The 18,339-nt window shown below is 49.3% G+C and overlaps 1 protein-coding gene across 4 annotated transcripts; it reads left to right on the forward strand.

Annotated features, from left to right (window-relative positions):
* Positions 1 to 510: 510 nt before the first annotated feature.
* On the forward strand, positions 511 to 17,841 carry TFAP2A (transcription factor AP-2 alpha). 4 transcript variants are annotated; one of them, XM_069008128.1, is made up of 8 exons: positions 3,164 to 3,248; positions 3,758 to 4,295; positions 5,585 to 6,019; positions 8,930 to 8,981; positions 10,638 to 10,869; positions 11,726 to 11,844; positions 14,163 to 14,304; positions 15,880 to 17,841. In XM_069008128.1, exons 2-8 carry the CDS (start codon positions 4,269 to 4,271, stop codon positions 16,166 to 16,168), a joined length of 1,296 nt encoding a protein of 431 aa, XP_068864229.1. In that variant the 5' UTR covers positions 3,164 to 3,248; positions 3,758 to 4,268; the 3' UTR covers positions 16,169 to 17,841. The 4 variants fall into 4 exon arrangements, with proteins under 4 accessions (XP_068864230.1, XP_068864227.1, XP_068864228.1 ...); XM_069008129.1 differs by lacking the exons at positions 3,164 to 3,248; positions 3,758 to 4,295 and adding an exon at positions 511 to 750; XM_069008126.1 differs by lacking the exon at positions 3,758 to 4,295 and having other exon boundaries at positions 2,803 to 3,248.
* Positions 17,842 to 18,339: the final 498 nt, after the last annotated feature.

Raw genomic sequence — 18,339 nt, forward strand, 5'->3', positions numbered from 1 at the left:
TTTGAAGACCAATAGCCAACCGAGCCGAGAAGAAAAAAAAAATTAGTTAGTGAAGGAAAGACGCTTTTAAAATATCCACAAAAAAAGCCAAATCCAGAGGGCAACAGAAGCCTCCGCAGACAATAACCTCGTTCGAGCAGGACTCGAGTGTCGTTTCTCCTTGCTTTGCTTTCTTTAATCCCCGCGGAAAAAAAAAAAAAAAAGGAAAAAAAGTGGGTGGGGGAGAGATAAATCTCATGGGGTGGCTTCATGGCTAGCCCTAAACTCTCTGCAGATCGGACGGTAGCCTCTTTGATTTCGCTGGCCACTTTCCTCCCCTCTGGCAGGCAGAGGCTCGGGGGCAGACAGGCAGGGCCCACTGACTCCCCCGCGCCGGGGCTCGGCAGGTCGAAGAAAGCTTTTGTTGTTGCTAATTTTTTTTTTTTTTTTTTTTGCTCGTGGGTCCCTTCTACCTGTGTCCATCGCTGCAGGTTGTTGTGCTGGCGAGCAATTGGGCTGTTGTTGATATGCTAATGAGGCGATTAGACTGTGGGTAAAGAGCTGGAAAAGGGAAAAGTTTCCACCATTAGAGGGAGATCTCCGAGCGCGGACGGGAGCGCTGCCGAGCCTCCGCCAGCCGCGCTCCCCACGCCGCCCGGCACCGCCACCGTAGGGAGAGGCAAGGCAGGGAGAACCAAATCCTCTCTCTCACGCCAATCCATGAAAATGCTTTGGAAACTGACGGATAATATCAAGTATGAGGAATGTGAGGTAAGCGCTTCCCTCGGGCCCGGGCAGAGCCCCGGCCCCACAGCTGCAAGCGGGAGACCTCAGCATCCCTCCGTCTCTCAATTTCGTTTAGGAAAACTTCTACTCCGTCGTCAGGCTTCCTTGCGGTCCTGCAGCCGGAGAGGGCTGGGGTCCTTCCCCAGGAACTTCGGGGCTTGTGGAAACACGGCTTTGTCGGAAGTGTATGAGGAAAGGCAAACAGGATCCAGAAGCAGCCTGGTCTATAGGTAGATCCTCCATAGATAAGGCTCTTGTAGGATGCTACACTCATCCATATGGATGGATGGATGGATAGATGGATGGATGGATAGGCGGCTGGCTGAATGAGTGGACAGATGAATGAATGAAAAGGCAAAGAGACAAAGGGAAGAGAATCATTCTTGCTCTCTAGGTACCCGAGGCATCCCAATAAATTGGCTCAGGACCGACTCTTAAATGCAGCCTTTTCGATATATCTCGATATATCTGCGGGTTCATTATACCGAGCTGCACAAATTTACAGGGGTCAGCTGCCTAACTGAAATCACGGGTTTGGGAGCAGTGTTCCCCCAGCCTCCAAATTTTCAGGGCCACATTCCTACGGGTTTGAGATATAGTAATTTAACTGCTTGGAAAAAAAAAAAAATAAACCCACCTCATTCGGTTTTGGAGCCGTTCAGCACAGATTGTGTGCGCGCATCTCTCTCTGTGTCTGTGTGTGCATCCATATTTTTAGAAAGAGGCGAGTGTCTTTTAATCTGACAAAAAGGAGAAGAAGGGGAAAAAGAAGAGTGATGCCCAGGACCCATGCCTAGTCTCAAACCAACGAATACTGTTGTCACCCGTTTCGAAAAAGTTGCCTGTGCAGTGCGTTCAAACCGCGCAATAAAAGACTCTACTTTGCAAGTGAACGCTGTTATTTGGTCGTGACCCACGCGGGAAGATCCCCCCAGCCTCGGCGGAGCCTTGCCGACATGCATCTCTGGGTCGAAGGGGGCACTCTCCCGTCCGACCTGACGCTGTTTTGGGCGATGCTGTAGTTTAGGAAAGGGACCGAGGACTCGGCAGGCTCAGCGCCGACTAAGTGACTTGGCGATCTAGTCCCAGATCGAGGAGTTTGAGATGAAGCTGTCTCCCGATGCGGGAGCTGAGCTTTTAGATCTGCTCGTTGGCGGGTGCTTGATTTCTATGAATGAGGTGTCAGGGGTGTTGGAGTTTGTGGGTTGTTTAGGGTTTTTGTAATTATTATTTTTGGTTGGGTGGGTCGGGTTTTTTTGTTTCTGTTTTGGTTTTTTTTAAAATTTTTTTACAACCCGGAAAAAAAGTCACATATTCCTCAGCTGCATTTCGGGTGGAAAGCGTGCCTCTTTCCCCTCCCTCCCCTCAGGACCGGTCTTCAGTTTGCACACGTGCGAGCGTGTGGATTTCATCGCAAATGGTTTTTGTTGCCTTGCGTTAATGGGACTTCGCACCGAGGTGTTACCAAACACGGAGGGAGCAGCAGCCGCTCCTCGAACCCGCCGGATTTTCTGCGTACGTGTGGGGTTGACTCTCCGTGTTTACCTCGGGAGCGGGTGCGAGGACACTTTTAGAGAGGATGGAAAAGAGGGTGGCTGTACCGTGCCGGGGGTAGGACCTGCCTTTAAAATTAAAAAAAAAAAAAAAAAAAAAAAAAAAAAGAAAAAAACAAAGGAATGAAAAAGAAAAAAAAATAAGCAGAAATAAACCCAGAAAAAAGGCATGAAAGCTCGGCCAGCCGCGCTCAGCGCCCGGGGCGGCCGGAGCGCCGGGGGGTCGGGGCGGGCGGGCGGAGCGTGGGGCCGGGCGCCGGCGGCGCGGCGGCTGCGGCGGGGCAGCGGCGGCGGCGAGCGGAGCGGTGCCTGTTTTAAGGGAGTTGTTTGGGAGTTGCACAGCCAGTCCGACGGGTTGCGCCGGAGCCCCGGCTTGTCTGGGCCGGGAGAAGCGCTCGCCTTGCCTCTTTACCCGGCTCCCGCTCCCCCCCGCGTCCCTCCCGCCCTCCTTCCCTCCCCGCCTTGCTGCCTCCTGCCTTTTTCCCCCGTCTCTTCCCGGATCCTCCGAGAGGGGGGCCGCGGGGAGCCCGGCGGATGCTCCTTGGGCTCCCCAGCCCCCCCGCCCCGGGCGCCCGCTGGTCTCGGCGTTGGGCTCGAACCGGAGGAGGAGGAGGAGGAGGAGGAGGGCTGACACCCAGAGGGGGAGACACCCAAAAAAACTTTCCCAGCCGGTTTCCGGGACGCGGGGCACGGAGGCGAGCCGGCTCGGCGGCACGGGGCGGCCGCCGCGGGGGCAGCGGCGAGGGGAGCCCCTCGGCGGGGCGCCGTCGAGGCATGGACGGGGCGGCGGCGGCGGGCGGGCCCGCGGAGCCCACCCCGCGCAAAGGCGGCGGCGGTGCGGCCGAGGGCAGCAAGAACCAAGCGGGAAGCGAGCAGCCGCTCTTCTCCCTGGGCTTTGAGGCCGGCTACGCGCAGCAGCCGCAGCCCGAGGTGCGCCCGCGAAGGACTGCGGGGCTGGGGACATGGGGAGGCGGTAGCCGGGGGGAAGGGAAGGGAAGCGAAGCGAAGGTGAGGAAGGAAGGGGGGAGATCCCGCGCCCCCTCCCCTCTCTCCTGCCCGTCTCTCCCACTCCCCCCCCCCCCCCACCCCCCTTCTGCACCCCCCTCCTGGCTCCCACCCTCTCCCTCTCTCCGGATCTCTTTCTCTTTCACTTTTGCATGCCCTGCAACCTTTTAAAATGTTGCCCCTTTCCTGTGATTCGTCAGACGCAGCAGCATGTGCCCCCTCTCTCTCTCCCGCTCCCTCTCTCTCCCTTTTTGTCTCTCTCTCCCTCTCCCTCTCCCCCATCTCTGATTAGATACACTGATTCTTCATTCAATGGACGTCATTTAGAACAGGCTCTGCCTTGAGTTGCCTTCTCGCTTCACGCTCGATTTCCAGCCATTCTTCCCTTATTAAGTGTTCGTGTAATATTAATAGTCATGAATATCTGCTATTAGGAGTCTCCAGGAAGGCAGCAGATCTGTTATTAGGAGCTCAAGTGAAGCAGCAGCTAAGTCAAAGGAGAAAAAGAAAGAAAAGAGTCAGAGGAAAAAAAAAGGATTAAGAAACAAACACACACACGCTAAAAAAAAAAAAAAAAAGGAAAAAAAAGCGCAAAACAGACAAACAAAAAACCAAAACAAAAAAAAAAAAGAAAAAAAGAAACCAACTTTGACTCCTCACACCGCGCCAGGATAGAGAGCTCGCCTTGGGAACACTCGATGAAGGGCAGCAGAAATCGGTGCAAGTTCTGATGGATTATCGTGGCGCGCCCGCGGTGCAGGAGCAGCCCCGGCGCCCCGGTCCTGCCGCCCGCGCCTAGCGCCGGGCTCCGGCCGCGCTCCCTCCGCGCCCGCGCCGCGCCCGCACCCGCGGGGCTCCACCGGGGGCTGCGCGCTTCGCCGGTCCCTTTCCTCTGCCTTTTCGTTATTTTTTCTACCTTGACTTGTAACCCCCGACTCTTCGCAGATGTTAGTGCACAGTTTTTCGGCTATGGTGAGTTGCTTCACGTTTCTCTCAGAGGGGGTTCGGTGCGCGCTGGGTGTTGCTATTGTTGTCGGCGGTGGCAGTGGGGGTTTCGCACCCAGCTTTCCGGAGAGGGCTTTTTTCCTTTCCTTCATTTTTATAAATTCGGTGGTTTACATTTTCCCCCTTCTCTCTTTATTTTTCTTTTCTTCCCTCCCCCTCCCCCCTCCCTTTTTTTTTTTTTTTTTTTTTTTTTTTGGTCTGCTTTAAGCGAACGGCAAAAGGCTTTGCTTGGACCCTACCGCTTCGATTCCTTCACCTTGCCACCTGCAAAACGTAATATTTTCGCTTTCTCGTTTCCCTTTTTCGGGATCGTGGTTCTTTCCATCGAATCCTCCTCCGTGGAGGCCATTCCTTTTTCCCCAGACGTTCATGTGGGCTCATCTGCCCGGCCTCGAGAGCCGGCGGAGCCGTGCCGAAACGCCCGGGCTCATTCCGGTGCCGCTCGCCCGTCGGGGCGGCGGCGCTTCCCCCGGCTGCCTGCCGCATTCCTCCGCTTCCCCGGCGGCCGGGCCGCCGCTGCCCGCTGCGCTCCGAAATCGCACGCTGGCGAGCCCGGGGTTCGGTCGAGCATCGGGACGGCTCTCCCCGTAGGTGGGGGACCACGGCAGTGCTTTCGCTCCGAAACATTTCTAAAACTCTTGGGGGGAACGACCGGTTTGTTTGGAGCCTATTTCGGCGTCTTCTGGTAACAAAATGGCAGTGGGCTTGGATTTTGCAGGGTTTTCTTGGGACGCGATCGGTAATCTCAGCGACAGTATTTATCTCGGTTCTATTAAGGGCCAGAGGAAGGATTTTGGGTTGTGGCAGAATTATTATTTCAATAACGCCTGCTTGTGAATTATTCTTTTTATTTGTGGGAAATACCTGCTCCTGAAATGCAGGGGCGCGATCTGTTGTGAATCCACCCTGTACCGCCGCAATGTTTTATTAATTATTATAAGCAGTCCTGTTATAATTATTGCTATTATTGCTGTTATCATTATTGCCGTTATTATTGTTTTTTAAAAAGCGAGACTGCCCCTTAATTATTTGGGAAGGGAAATCAGAGGCAGACAGATCTCCAGATCTGCTTTTCTCTGCCTCGGAGACGATGATTTGCCCATCATTGCCCTATAGAAGAAATTTTCAAGCCGATTTTGAGGAGAATCAGTTTGATATTATCTTTGTTTTTCTTTTCTCCTTTCCCCTCCCCCTCCTCCCCCTCCTCTACCCCCCTCCACCCTCCAACGCCCCCCCGCTCCCGCTCCCCACCTCAGGAGCGCCACGACAGTACCAGCAACGGGACAGCCCGGCTACCCCAGTTGGGGACCGTGGGTCAGTCTCCCTACACCAGCGCCCCACCGCTCTCCCACACCCCCAACGCCGACTTCCAGCCCCCTTACTTTCCCCCCCCTTACCAGCCCATCTACCCCCAGTCTCAGGACCCCTACTCCCACGTGAACGACCCGTACAGCCTCAACCCCCTCCATGCCCAGCCACAGCCCCAGCATCCAGGATGGCCGGGACAGAGGCAGAGCCAGGAGACGGGGCTGCTCCACACGCACCGGGGTTTGCCCCACCAGCTCTCGGGGCTCGACCCACGCAGGGACTACCGGCGGCACGACGACCTGCTGCACGCCCCGCACGGGCTGGGCTCGGGGCTGGCCGACCTGCCCCTCCACTCCATCCCCCACGCCATCGAGGACGTGCCGGTAAGCCAAGGGGCCGCCCCAGGGCCCACTCCTCCCTCTTACCGCCGGAGCTCAACGTCGGGGGTAGAAGGAGGGAGGGGAGCCAACCCCCCACCCCCAAAAAAAAAGAGAGGGAGGGAAGAAGAGAACTCCCCCCCTCAGGGAAAAGTGAAACCCCCACCTAGAACAAAAGGTTCTCACAGCTCGTCCCTGCACGACGCCTCCCCGCTAACTTGCCCACTAAAATATAAATAAATCAAATTACTGTCATCGTTAACAATATCTTTCCTTCTCAATGACAATAAGCTGTTACGATTGGAAGAATATATAATATCACCACAGGGCCGTGGATTTGGGGATTTCTTACTGCCTTGGGAAAGACATGAGTCTGAAATGCCTGTGAGGACATTTAACGAGATCTCACAAATGTAAAGGGGGGATGGGGGGAAAGTGGGGTAAAGTGGCCTAAGAAGGAAAAATTGGTTTGCCATGATTACAGGATTGGCATATGGGATAACCACATCCAAAGTTATAAGATGGTATGGGCAGATCCTCTTCTCTAAAGGAATTAATTGACAAATCAGGGAAGAGGTATAGTAAAATGCTGCCTCCTTCTTTTAGTAGCGGTGCAAAGGGATGACCTCATAAATCATTACCTATAGGTTATCGAATTCGAGTCAGACCTGCTACACCCTATATTAAATTAAATGTTGGGAGCCTATTGGAGGATGTATTATTTGGGGGACCTAATTCTGTTATCGATGAGTACACACTTTAAAAATGATTTCTAATTAAGCATGACATTAGTGCACAGGCTACTTACAAAGCAAGCCAGGGCTATTGTTCAGTTAGGAAAGTGGTCTTATGCAACATGATAGGTTATGATCAAAGTTCTTCTTTCTGGGTTTCTCCCCAAAAATGGAATTAGAACATGGCAATAAATTTATTAAAGCCCACAGAGCTCATGCTGAGGGACTGAAGCTGCTCGACTTGCAGGAGGAAAGAGGAGGAGGGAACTGTGGTATCTGGATGTGATTTTTGCTGAAATGCCATCCCAAATTACAGGATCAAATATTACAACAATATATTTGCTGACAGTTTAATGAGTACAGTTTCGTGTTGCAAGGATAATGTTCAGATGAACTTACCTATTTTTGGGGGTCATTTTGAAATCTTTTGTAAATTATACTCGGGGAAAATAGTGAATTTATTACAGCCCTCATCTGGCTAAATTAGCCACAGAAAATTGCTGGTTGTGTTTAGCAGTTTTGCAATAAACGCATACGTTTTCCAAAGTGGAGGATTTAGTAAGCAATTTGGATCCGTTAAAAGCAGGTCAATTCTTTAAACTTGATATAAAATAACATGGAGGCAATCGCAAGAATAAACTAATTTGTTGACTGCAAGCCCCTGATTGCTGTAGGAAGAACATGACCTAAAATGTTCTCTTGAATTCTCCCTCTCCTCAGTTGTGCTCTATGGCAGTGGGCTGATTCGGGAAGCCTCCTCTGCAGATCTATGAATTAATAGCATTGCTATACTTCGTGAAAACCAAATGCCATCTGCTTTAAATCCTTGAGCCAGCCTAACCATTTTTTTTTCTCTGTAAGACTGAATCAGCAGGCTTCATGAAAGAGAGTACAAAATAAGAAGGTGTATCTTTTAGGAGTATTTTATCTAGTTAAAAAAAAAAATAATCCTTTACAGAAATCTGACTCGGGAGGGTAATTTTTGATTTTTTTCTGTTGCTGCAACAGTTAACCTTTAATAAAAACAACTGCTAAATATTTAAGAAAGTCAAGTAGACGGTGAAAATTATTTAATCAAAAATATCTCTGTGGGATTTTAAACTTAACAGTCCTCCCTGTACGGAATATGTGTAGAAATAACACAAATAAAAGTATTATGCCACACTACATTTACTTTATGGGTTTAGGGTGCATGCATAAAGGGATCATATTTCCCCATATAGTTAAAACACAAGAACTGCAGCAGTAGTCATTTCTGAACATTTCTCAATTTAATTATACTTAAATCCAGAAGCACTTTAGGCAAGTTACAAATGAGAGCATTGAGTATAATAAAACCTGTAATAAAGCAACTTAGTACCATCCACCCGGAATCATTGAGATCAGGCACAATTAACAGGAGCATAAATCCAAGACAGAATGGAAAATGTTAGAATCAGTATTATTGTTGGACAAAGACTAGAGAAGGAAGTAATAGTTTTTTAAATGGTAATGCCTGGGTTTTGTAACGATTGCGAAATCTTCTATCTCAGCAGCACTGGTGTTAATTTGTAAACACAGCCAGACATTATATTGCCTGTCAGTTTTTGGAATTAGAAAACATGATTTCATTTGACTTTCTAATCACGTCGTGACTCCGCCGCGCGAACCCCAGCTGTAGCCGCGACCGCGGAACCTGCGAGGGGACAATAGTGGGGGAGCCCGGGGCTGCGCGGGGTGCGTGGACCCCCCCCGGCCCCGCGCCGGTCCGCGCTCCTTTGTGCTTTCCCTCCCGCGGGCGCGGGAGCGGGCGCAGCGGCGGGGAAGGGCTGGGCCGGGCCGGGGCTGCTTCCCGGGGAGGAGAGAAGGGACGGGAGGAGGGAGCCCTCAGAAGCTTAAGGCCACTCGGGCCCCGGGGGTGTGTGAGTGATTTATTATATTTTTCTAGGGGATCGGGGAAAGAGCTGGGAGGGATGCAGGATTCCTCTCGATAAAGGAAATCCCATCCCCAATCTCCTTCTTCCCTTCCCCCCCTCCCTCCATGCAGGATCTGTTGTTTCCCTCCCTACACCGTGCCCGGCAATGGGGGCGGGGGGGGGGACGGGACGACACACAACTTCTCCCGCACCCCATCCCATCTCAGCCCTCCCTGCCTTTTGTTGTGGTTGTACACTGACATCCCTGCCTGTTCCTTTTGTTGCAGCACGTAGAAGACCCCGGTATTAACATCCCAGATCAAACTGTAATTAAGAAAGGTAAGCCGCTTCCTTGCGCATACCAAACATGTCGTCACAGGCTGGGGACTGCTCGCAGGGAGGACTTACCCGGCCTCCCCCTCTCCCCTCCAGCCCCCCGGCCCCGCGCTCCTTCCTCTGGCATGTAGTGTTGGCCGAAAGGTTGGAAGCAAAGAAAAACGGGCGATGTGCGGTAAAATCTGCCCTCTTAAATGGCCACGTTTGCCGTGCATTTTAATCATTATTGTCGTTAACGAGGAAAAATGTTAGCAGATGATCTAGAAAATCCGAGCCGGTCTTTTAGTGCGTTAGCGAACAATTGGGTTTCATGGTTTGCCCCATGCATTTGGCTGAGAGGAGGATTCGAATCGTTGTTGGTAAACGGGGCTGTGAAAGTGAAATCGTTGTTCTCCGTCCTCCGGGTTTTCTTATTTAAATCACGCCGGTGATGAGGTGGACTGGTGGAGAACAAGGGGCGAGTTTCTGGAAACTGGTGTCTGTCGGTTGTTAGGGTGGTTTGGTTTTCGTTGGCTTTGTGCGCTTGCTTCACTTGGAATTGGATTGCTTGGAAGCTGGTACCCAAATCGTGTAAAATATTTATTTCATTTTTCACTCGATTTTCATTTCCCGTCGTTCTTCCACAACTGAAGGATTGGGAAAGGTGGCACAAGGCATTTTGCAAAGCAGGTTCTTGAACGGTGGAAAGTGATGGGTTTTGTGTTTGGATGCTGTATAGTGAGATGCTATTGGAGTAAAACTGGAAGGCTGGAAGGTGTAGCTAGCTCCTGCCTGCTCTGAGGGGTGCCATGGCTGCGCGGCCGCCTGGAATTTGGGTCCCCAGGCCACCACTGGAAAGAGGTGCTGAGTAGAGGCACTCTCCTCTCTAACCCTAATCGCTGTACAGCCAGCGAACCTGAAGTTTCATACCCCCCCACCCCCCGCCTGTAAAGCCTTTGTCACGTCAAATTAGATGTGCAAGGGATAAATCTTAAGAGATGCTCTTTCCAAGTCGACATGATAATTGGCTCTTTTATTAGTAATCTCAAGAGTTCGTTTAACTCCTGTTGTATCTATTAGCCTTCCCAGAGCTATTAATGTCACAAGTGATCTATCCAAAACGGAGAGAGCCCCCCGCTTGGTTGGACTGCGCCCGCCAAGCAGAGCGGGCTAAGGCAGAGCAGAAAGGGAAGGCGGCCGGGACCCGAGGCACCGAACGGCGGCAGGGCACCTCCCCGCCAGCCGCCGGCGGACAGGGACCAAGATATATTTTGGGGTGCCGGTTCTCCGCCGCGTTACGGGTTTTCCACGTCTAAATTTGTGCGCTGGCGGGGCCCCGGGGTTGCCACACATCCTGCCGGCTGCGCCGCTGCCCGGGCACTGCCCGTCCGACACGGGCGGTACCGACGTGCGGCACCCGGCGGCTTCGGCGCCCGACAGGGGCTGCGGGGGGCCGCTGCGGGCTCTTTTCAATTTCCCCGCTGCGGGTCGAGGGTTGTCCGGCTCCCTCCTTGCGCCTCCCGACGAGAGAGGGGAGGGGTGCCCCCGCTGCGTCCCCGCTGCCCCGCGGGCGGTGCGGGGCCGGGGCTGGCCGCAGTGAGCGGCTCGGGTGCTTCCTCCTCCCTCCCCGGCTCCCCGCCCGCTCCTCACCCTCACCTCCCTGCTCCTCCCTCCCTGCAGGCCCCGTGTCCCTCTCCAAGTCTAACAACAACGCCGTCTCCTCCATCCCCATCAACAAGGACGCGCTCTTCGGCGGGGTGGTGAACCCCAACGAGGTCTTCTGCTCGGTGCCGGGCCGCCTCTCGCTGCTCAGCTCCACCTCCAAGTACAAGGTCACGGTGGCGGAAGTGCAGAGACGCCTGTCGCCGCCCGAGTGCCTCAACGCCTCCCTGCTGGGCGGAGTGCTCCGGAGGTGAGGGGCGGGGGGACGCGGGAGGCGGGATGCCGGGCTGTGCCGTGCGGGAGGGAGGGATGGAGGCAGGGAAGGAGGAGGACGAGCGCCCACGCGGGGCGGTGGCGCGGGGGGAGTGCGGCGGCCGCCGCTAGGGGGCGGGGCGCGCGCGGCTGGCGGGGCAGCGCGGCCGGGCGGCGGGAGGGGCCCCGGGCGCTGTCGCCATGGCAACGCGCGGTCTCGTGCGGTCCCCGAGCCCCGCCGTGAGGGCCCCTGCGTGTCCCTGCCCCCGTCGTGGCCATGAACACCCCCCACGGGCACGCACCCCCATGACCGGCTTAGTGGTGGGCACCCTGTGGGCTCACCCAGGCAATTAGGCAGTGCCTGGGCAGGGAATAGCATTCAGGATTGATTGAGGCAGCTCCTATCTCTGCAGCCCCGCTTAGTCCAGCTCTGCTGAGAAGCCACAGATGGGCCATGTAGAGTTTGGTGTGAGGGCGGTGATGGTCTGGGGCTGCCGGCCATACAAATCGGCCTCCTCCTATCACACCTGGGGAGAAGCTGCCCCTGTGTCCATGGCACCTTGGGAACTCAGGCAGCCACCTCAGAGCTCCCCATCAGCCCTGGGGCTGATCCAGACCTTAGTGAGGGCCCCTGTTCTCTAGACGTGGAAACATCCAAAGCACCATCCCTATATCTGGGATTCAGCTTTCAGCAACAGTTGGTCTTCGGCCACCCACAGCCATGTATCCCGTCCCTTGTGCCTTTATTCCCCTCCATGGGAAGGCGATGTGTTGGGGCATGTGTGGGTGGGAGCCAAAGTAGGAGCAGGTGTTCCCCCAGGCCCCATTTCTCAATGCCTTTCTGTGTGGAGCAGGGCAAAGTCTAAAAACGGAGGGAGATCTCTGAGGGAGAAACTGGACAAAATAGGACTAAACCTGCCAGCCGGGAGGCGTAAAGCTGCTAACGTTACCTTGCTCACATCACTCGTGGAGGGTAAGTGACTCAAAGAGCTGGGAGGGCTTGTTTTGAAAATGTGCCTGTTGCTTTTGCCAAATGGGAGAAGACTTGGTGTTGAGTCGTTTGGGGTTTTTTTTCTGCTTTCCCAGAGTCAGTGCTTCTTGTTGGCATTTGGAAGGGTGTTATTTTCTGTGTCTTAAAAAAAGATCAGGTTAATTGTCTGTCTTTGCTTTTTGTTATAACCTGAAACGGGTTTGTGCGAGTCCTGCAGACTCAGCAAAGCGTTCTACCATTTCTTTGCTTTTAAGTTTCCGAGCTAGCTGTTTTCAGGGCCCCATCTTGCTCACTCATTCAAATGAGTAATCCCTCTACGGAGTAAGCAGATCTCATTGGGAGCAGCACGGGAAGGATCACTGTGAAGAGGGATTGTGGGCTTAGCCCCGTAAGAGACCCCTGAATATCAGGCTGGAAGTTACGGGCAGCAGAGCCTCTCATACTTCAGTGTTGTTCTTCTGCCACAGGTGGACAACCAAGCAATTTTAAATGTCAGAAACTGCAGCTACTTTAAGCTTGTTCTCCCTCAGCCTGCAGCCACATAACAGTAAATCATTTAACTTTTCTGACATCTGCATTTAAGAAATGCGTGACCATTACTTCCTGAATTAATTTGGGAATCCTTGACCTCAGCCATGAATTAATGGTGTCCTGAAAGCCTCAAAGTTGCACCACCACCAGCCCCCACTCCCTTTTGGTTCTCATTTTCAGAACACATGTTCCCTTGGCTATATCATTCTCCTCTGCTTTGCTTTGGCCAGAAAAGGTGCAGCTTACTTTTAATGCCTTGGGATGTTCTATGCTGTCTGTACTGGGAGGTGGGGAGCTCAGGAGTTTGCAGTCATTTAGTTTTGAAGCAGTGGCTGTGTCACGCTGGCTGACACAAAGTATGTCTGAGGCCTGCAAATAGATCCTTCTCCTTTCCCCTTACGTATGGGTTCAACTGCATTTTAGACCGGTTCTGTTTGTAAAGTGCTTTTAAGCTCAGCCCGAGCTGTCCAGGTTCAGCTTAAGTTTGGTTGTGTAGGGAGGAATTTGTTTTGTTGTCGCTTTGCATTCTGCGAAAAATGTTTCATGTGCAAAGAGATGGGGAAAAGAGCACTGTGCGATGATGCCAGGCATCATTTTTTTAAACATCAGGATTAGTGAACAAACTATATTTATACTGCGTGAAAATTACCGCGTCTTTGTGTTTCTGAAAAGGCTTTGCAATTGCATTGACACGCTGTGGTAAAAAAATCATGAGGGGAAAACTTGTAAAAAGTCTAGATTTGGTAGATGCTTAACATTATTTGTGATGTTAATGAATATGGAGAAGGTTTTATGGTAATCTATTGTTCTGTTTGGCTTTCACATACAATGGCTTTGAAAAGAATGATTTTTAAAAAAAAAACAAAAACCAGAGGCCCGATCTTCAGATAACTTGGTGATGGTGGCTAATTTTGGGGAGATGATAGTATAAACATTGCTGGGGCTCTGAGTCCTGTAGCGATGAGGCAGTTTCTAGAGTACTGTTATTGTTTATGATCCGCTCCATTTTATGGAAACAAGCTCACTGGACTGAGGCTTTGAAGCTCTAATTGGCGCATGCGTTCTTCCGGAGCTAGAGCTAATGGCAGGAAGCCCTGCAGTAAAAACCAACTGGTTCAGGAAATTAAAACCAAAGATTTGAAAATCAACAAAACAGACAGACTCAGTGGAATGACCCTAAAATTCTCATGGTTAATTGTTTGGGGGTGAACATATAATTATATGCGATCAAGTTAAATTTTAAACACTTAGCTGTTTAATGCATTTTATTTAGAAGAGCTCTAGGAGTAATTATGATCAATATTAATCATTGATGCAATGCAAAAGAATATAGCGATGTGGCTGAGGCAAACACATTTTCAGAGTAAATAGCTGTGAATAAAATGTACATAAATGGCTCTCCATAGGTATGGAGATGTAAATCGAAGCACACATTCTAGGTGGATGGAGCCTGTCTGTCTAAAAGTATCTGCTAGTCATTGTGAACTTTTAAAAATTCTTATGCGAGATTTCACTTGTAACAATTGTCATGAAAATACACATTTGCATTGCCTTCAACTGATGCAAAGAAAACTTCAAGATAAGATGTAATTAGCATTTCTTTCCCTAACTTTTTCAAAGAGAAAATGTCCAAGCCTTTGAGAAGAAGAGCCCAAGTAGAATGTAGTGGGTTTTTTTTGAGTTTTTTTCAAATGGACTTTTGCCTCTGTGGGATGTGTACTGATGAGCCATGTGTTTCTTTCCATCCCCACCCGTGCCTCCCTATTCAGGAGAAGCAGTACATCTAGCTAGAGATTTTGGGTATGTTTGTGAGACAGAATTTCCTGCCAAAGCAGTAGCTGAATTTCTCAACCGACAGCATTCCGATCCAAACGAGCAAGTCACAAGAAAAAACATGCTTCTAGCTACAAAGTAAGACATTTAACTTTTTGGCATGTTGCTTAGAAATGAGGGAGGGGGGAAAACTCGGATTTGGGGCTTTTATTAGCGAACATATTTGTTTGCTGCATAACCAGTGGTTGATGGCTTTGCAAGTTGTGAGGGTGTGTGTTGGCCCTCCTGTATAGGAGAACTCTGCAACCCAGCTTGGTTTCCATCAAATCAGTTGGCACAGATTACCTTGAATGCGAGTTGTGAAAATTGAGGGTGGATGTTTAGTTACAGAAAAAGCAGTAATTCTTCAAAGCAAAACATTTTCTGGGCCTATTCACTTAGCTTATCAACTGAAGTAGAAGGGGGAGGCTTCCCATTGACAGTAAAATAAAACTGGCACATTAAACTGATTTCAGTTCATTAAAATCAGCAATGGTTCTTCCTGCCTAAGCAGCTCTGTTACTTAGCAAATACAGGGATATTAAAAATATATTTTAAATGACAATCTGTACGCAGTTAAAATGCTAGCAGAGTTTATCGTTGATGGGGCTGCCTAGACTTCCAGGTGGTGCGTGAAAAGAAAATGATTGTTTTGGTATGTTTGCTGGAAATTAAAAGGGTTGTTTGGTAGCCCTTAATTACCAATGGAGGTGTCATCAAAGGGCACAGTGCCAGAGGACACAAGCAGGAGATGGGAGCTGCTTTATGGCTGGAAGACATTAATGCGGGTTTTAGAATACAAACTGTTTCAACACACCCCTGAGCTCTCTTGCTCTAAGGTGCGTTATTTCTCCAACCATTTGTGCAGTGAGTGGGTGATATAACCTATCTTCTGCACCATGCCCTCGTATCCTCCCTTCTCACCTCCCTGGAAGGAAATTTCCAGGCGCTGGTTAGCGTCAGCCTTCCCCTCTGTGGAAAGGTCCCTTTGGATTTGGAGATAGAGATTTACATATATAAATGTTTCAGAATACCCTAATTTAAATCCTCAATTGCCTGCTCTGCCCTCACTCACTCTTCCTGACACATAGGTGTGTGTATTAGCCTTGTGAAGGAAGAGGCCCACATCTCTCTCTGGTTCCCCCCAAAGAAAGGGATCTTCCAAGATGTGAATAAATCCCTTAACCTACCTTTGGATATCACAGCCCATCTGTTAAGCCTGCCCAGGAACTTTAAACAGTGTTTGTGCCCCAAATCCCGGCTGGGCAGGGATGTGTGTTTGTGGAGAGTGTTGAGGGCTGAGGTATGGAGAGCGGTGGGGCAAGAGGCATGTGTCTCCCTGTTCCTGTTGTCTGCCTGTGTGTTGGATGGGGCCAGGGTGTGATTTATGGTGTGCTGTTATGTGTGCATGCAAGGTGAAGGGAAGAGGTTTGTGCGTGCTGGGGAAGTGTGAAAATTAGGGGGAAGGATGCATAGAGCGGAGTGGGAGAAGCAAGAGAGTGTGTGCACTCCGGAGCAGGAGCCCCCTTGATCCAGGGGCTTGTGCAGTCTAGCAGGGAGAATGCACGGGCTTTGCTGCTGCCAGTGATGGTTCATTTCTCTCCCTCTCTCTTCCCTTCCCTCCTTCCCTCCCTCCCTCCCTCCCTCTGTCTCTCTGCTCCATTTGTGCTACAGACAGATCTGTAAAGAGTTCACCGACCTGCTGGCTCAGGACCGATCTCCCCTGGGGAACTCGCGGCCCAACCCCATTTTGGAGCCGGGCATCCAGAGCTGCCTGACCCACTTCAACCTCATCTCGCACGGCTTTGGGAGCCCGGCGGTGTGTGCTGCCGTCACTGCCCTGCAGAACTATCTCACTGAGGCGCTCAAGGCCATGGACAAAATGTACCTCAGCAACAACCCCAACAGCCACACAGACAACAGCACCAAAAGCGGCGACAAAGAGGAGAAGCACCGAAAGTGAGGATCCCCCCTCCCACACACTCCTCTCCCTTCCCCCTCATAGCGCATCGATCTATTCATCTCCCTTCTCCCTCTCCCTGGCACCCAGCACCCCAGGCTACAGCAACAGAATGAGCGTCCTTCTGCCAGTCCTGTTCTCTGACTCTGCAGGACTGCTCTGTCCTCTCTCCACACCCCTTCCCAGCATCCACATTTCCATTTGCTCCTGCTTAAATTTCCCCCCTCTTCCCACTGCCACCATCGTTTTACCCCAGTTTGGAGCCTAAGAGAACAGAACAGGGGGACGGAGCCAGCAAAGAAAAAAAGTTCTGTCTTGAGTTTGTGAACTTTTTTTTAAAATAAAACAAAAGGAGAAAAAAAAAACCAACAAAAAAATAAAATAAAAAAGAAAAGGACTTTTTTTTCTAAAAATATATTAAAAAATTAAAAAAAAACAAACAAAAAGAAATAAATAATACTTAAAAATTCTATGAGCTTCACCGGACTGAATCACCACCTTCCCTTACATAAACTTCAGTTAAGATTGTAGCCATACTAAAAATGAAAATAAAACAAGTGAAAAAGTACAACAGCAACAGCAGACATACAAAAGGCAAAAAGGACTGATGACATTTTATCAGTATTGTGAATAAACTTGAACACAAAACACAAGCGGTTCCATGTCATATCTTCAGTTGTAGAACTTTTTCCTGTCCAAGGTAAAGCGACCAACTTGAACTTTCTATTGCAACACGATTCACGGTTATTATATAAGGGAATCAGTGTTCATGTATGTATATATTTATTTATGTGTAATTTAATGGGAATTGTAAATATGGTGAGTCTGTTTTAAGCCTTTTTTTATTTATCTGGTGATCTCGTTTACCTCTTGTTTAGTGGGTTTTAAATCTTCCCCTCTTAGTTCATCATGTGGTTCATGGTACTTATTTAGATATCAGAGGTTTTTTGGGGGTTTTTCTCTGGGATTCATCCTTTTTAGCCCTGTTGTAGCATGTTAAAAGCGACAATGAAGCAGCTGAACAAATAAAAAACCATAATTTTTATATATAATTAGTATGACATTTAGTTTCTCATTGAAGATAAAATAAAGTGATGTTGGACCCTGGCAAGGTTTTTAAACATGTTAGTGGTTTTACAACCCTTATGTGTTGTGGAAAATGAAAAAAGTTATTTTCATCCACTGTCCTTCTCCCGAAAGCACCAACAGAGCAATAAATTAATATTGTCTTTTAAAACAAGATTTAGCTTTACTTTCCTTTTTTCCCCCTCTTTTTTTTTTCTTTCTCCCTTTCTTTTGTTTTTATTTTACTCCTTTTTTTTTTTTTCCCAAAGAACTTCAAACATTTGGGACCACCTGGTATCCTGTATTTCCACTGGCCATATTGGAAGCAGTTATAGTTGTATTGTATTGAGTTGTGCCGGCAGTAGTTTCCATGCCTATCAATGTATCATAGTCCTTTGTTGCCCAGATAAATAAATATTTGATACGCTTTATGTCGATTTTTTTATTCAGTAGCTGTCTTTACCCAGGCGTATTTTTGTTCTTGGCAGTATTTTTTATTCAGTATGGTTACAGTAATTGAGTTTAACTCTCCCTTGACAATTGCTCCTTGCAATAAGCAGCTGAACCCATTGTTTCCCTCAAGTATAATAAAAACTTACTTTCAACTTGGAGTTCAGAGCAGGGTATCATTTAGATATTCCACTGAGTCTGTATTCAGACAAATGACACAATAAAGCACAATGTATTCTTTTGGATAAAAAATTGTCTGTACTACTAACAAAAATGACACACTATCTTTTCTTTAACCAAAACATAATTTTATTTAAAAAATAAAAGTTTTATTTTATTTATGTTGACCTCTAGGTTTTTATTTATGTTTATATACAGCATACAGAATTATAAGCCTATAAAATTTTGTACATGTAATTGTCCTAATGGAGAGCAGAGATTAAAACACACATCTCAAGAAGGACATTTAAAAAAGAATCATGACTGAGAAAATGCTGAAAATGAATGCTATGAAAAAAATTATGTACTGATAAATCAGAGCTGGGTGCTCCCTCCCCCTCAAGAAAAAAGAAAAGCTCCGTAGTCTATGCCAGCAAAATCATCTCACGGTTGTGAACTTTAGTGAAATCTTGCAGGAGACAGATTATTTCTGATTGATG

The sequence above is a fragment of the Aphelocoma coerulescens genome, chromosome 2, assembly GCF_041296385.1.
Source record: "Aphelocoma coerulescens isolate FSJ_1873_10779 chromosome 2, UR_Acoe_1.0, whole genome shotgun sequence".
In the NCBI taxonomy this organism is placed as follows: domain Eukaryota; kingdom Metazoa; phylum Chordata; class Aves; order Passeriformes; family Corvidae; genus Aphelocoma; species Aphelocoma coerulescens.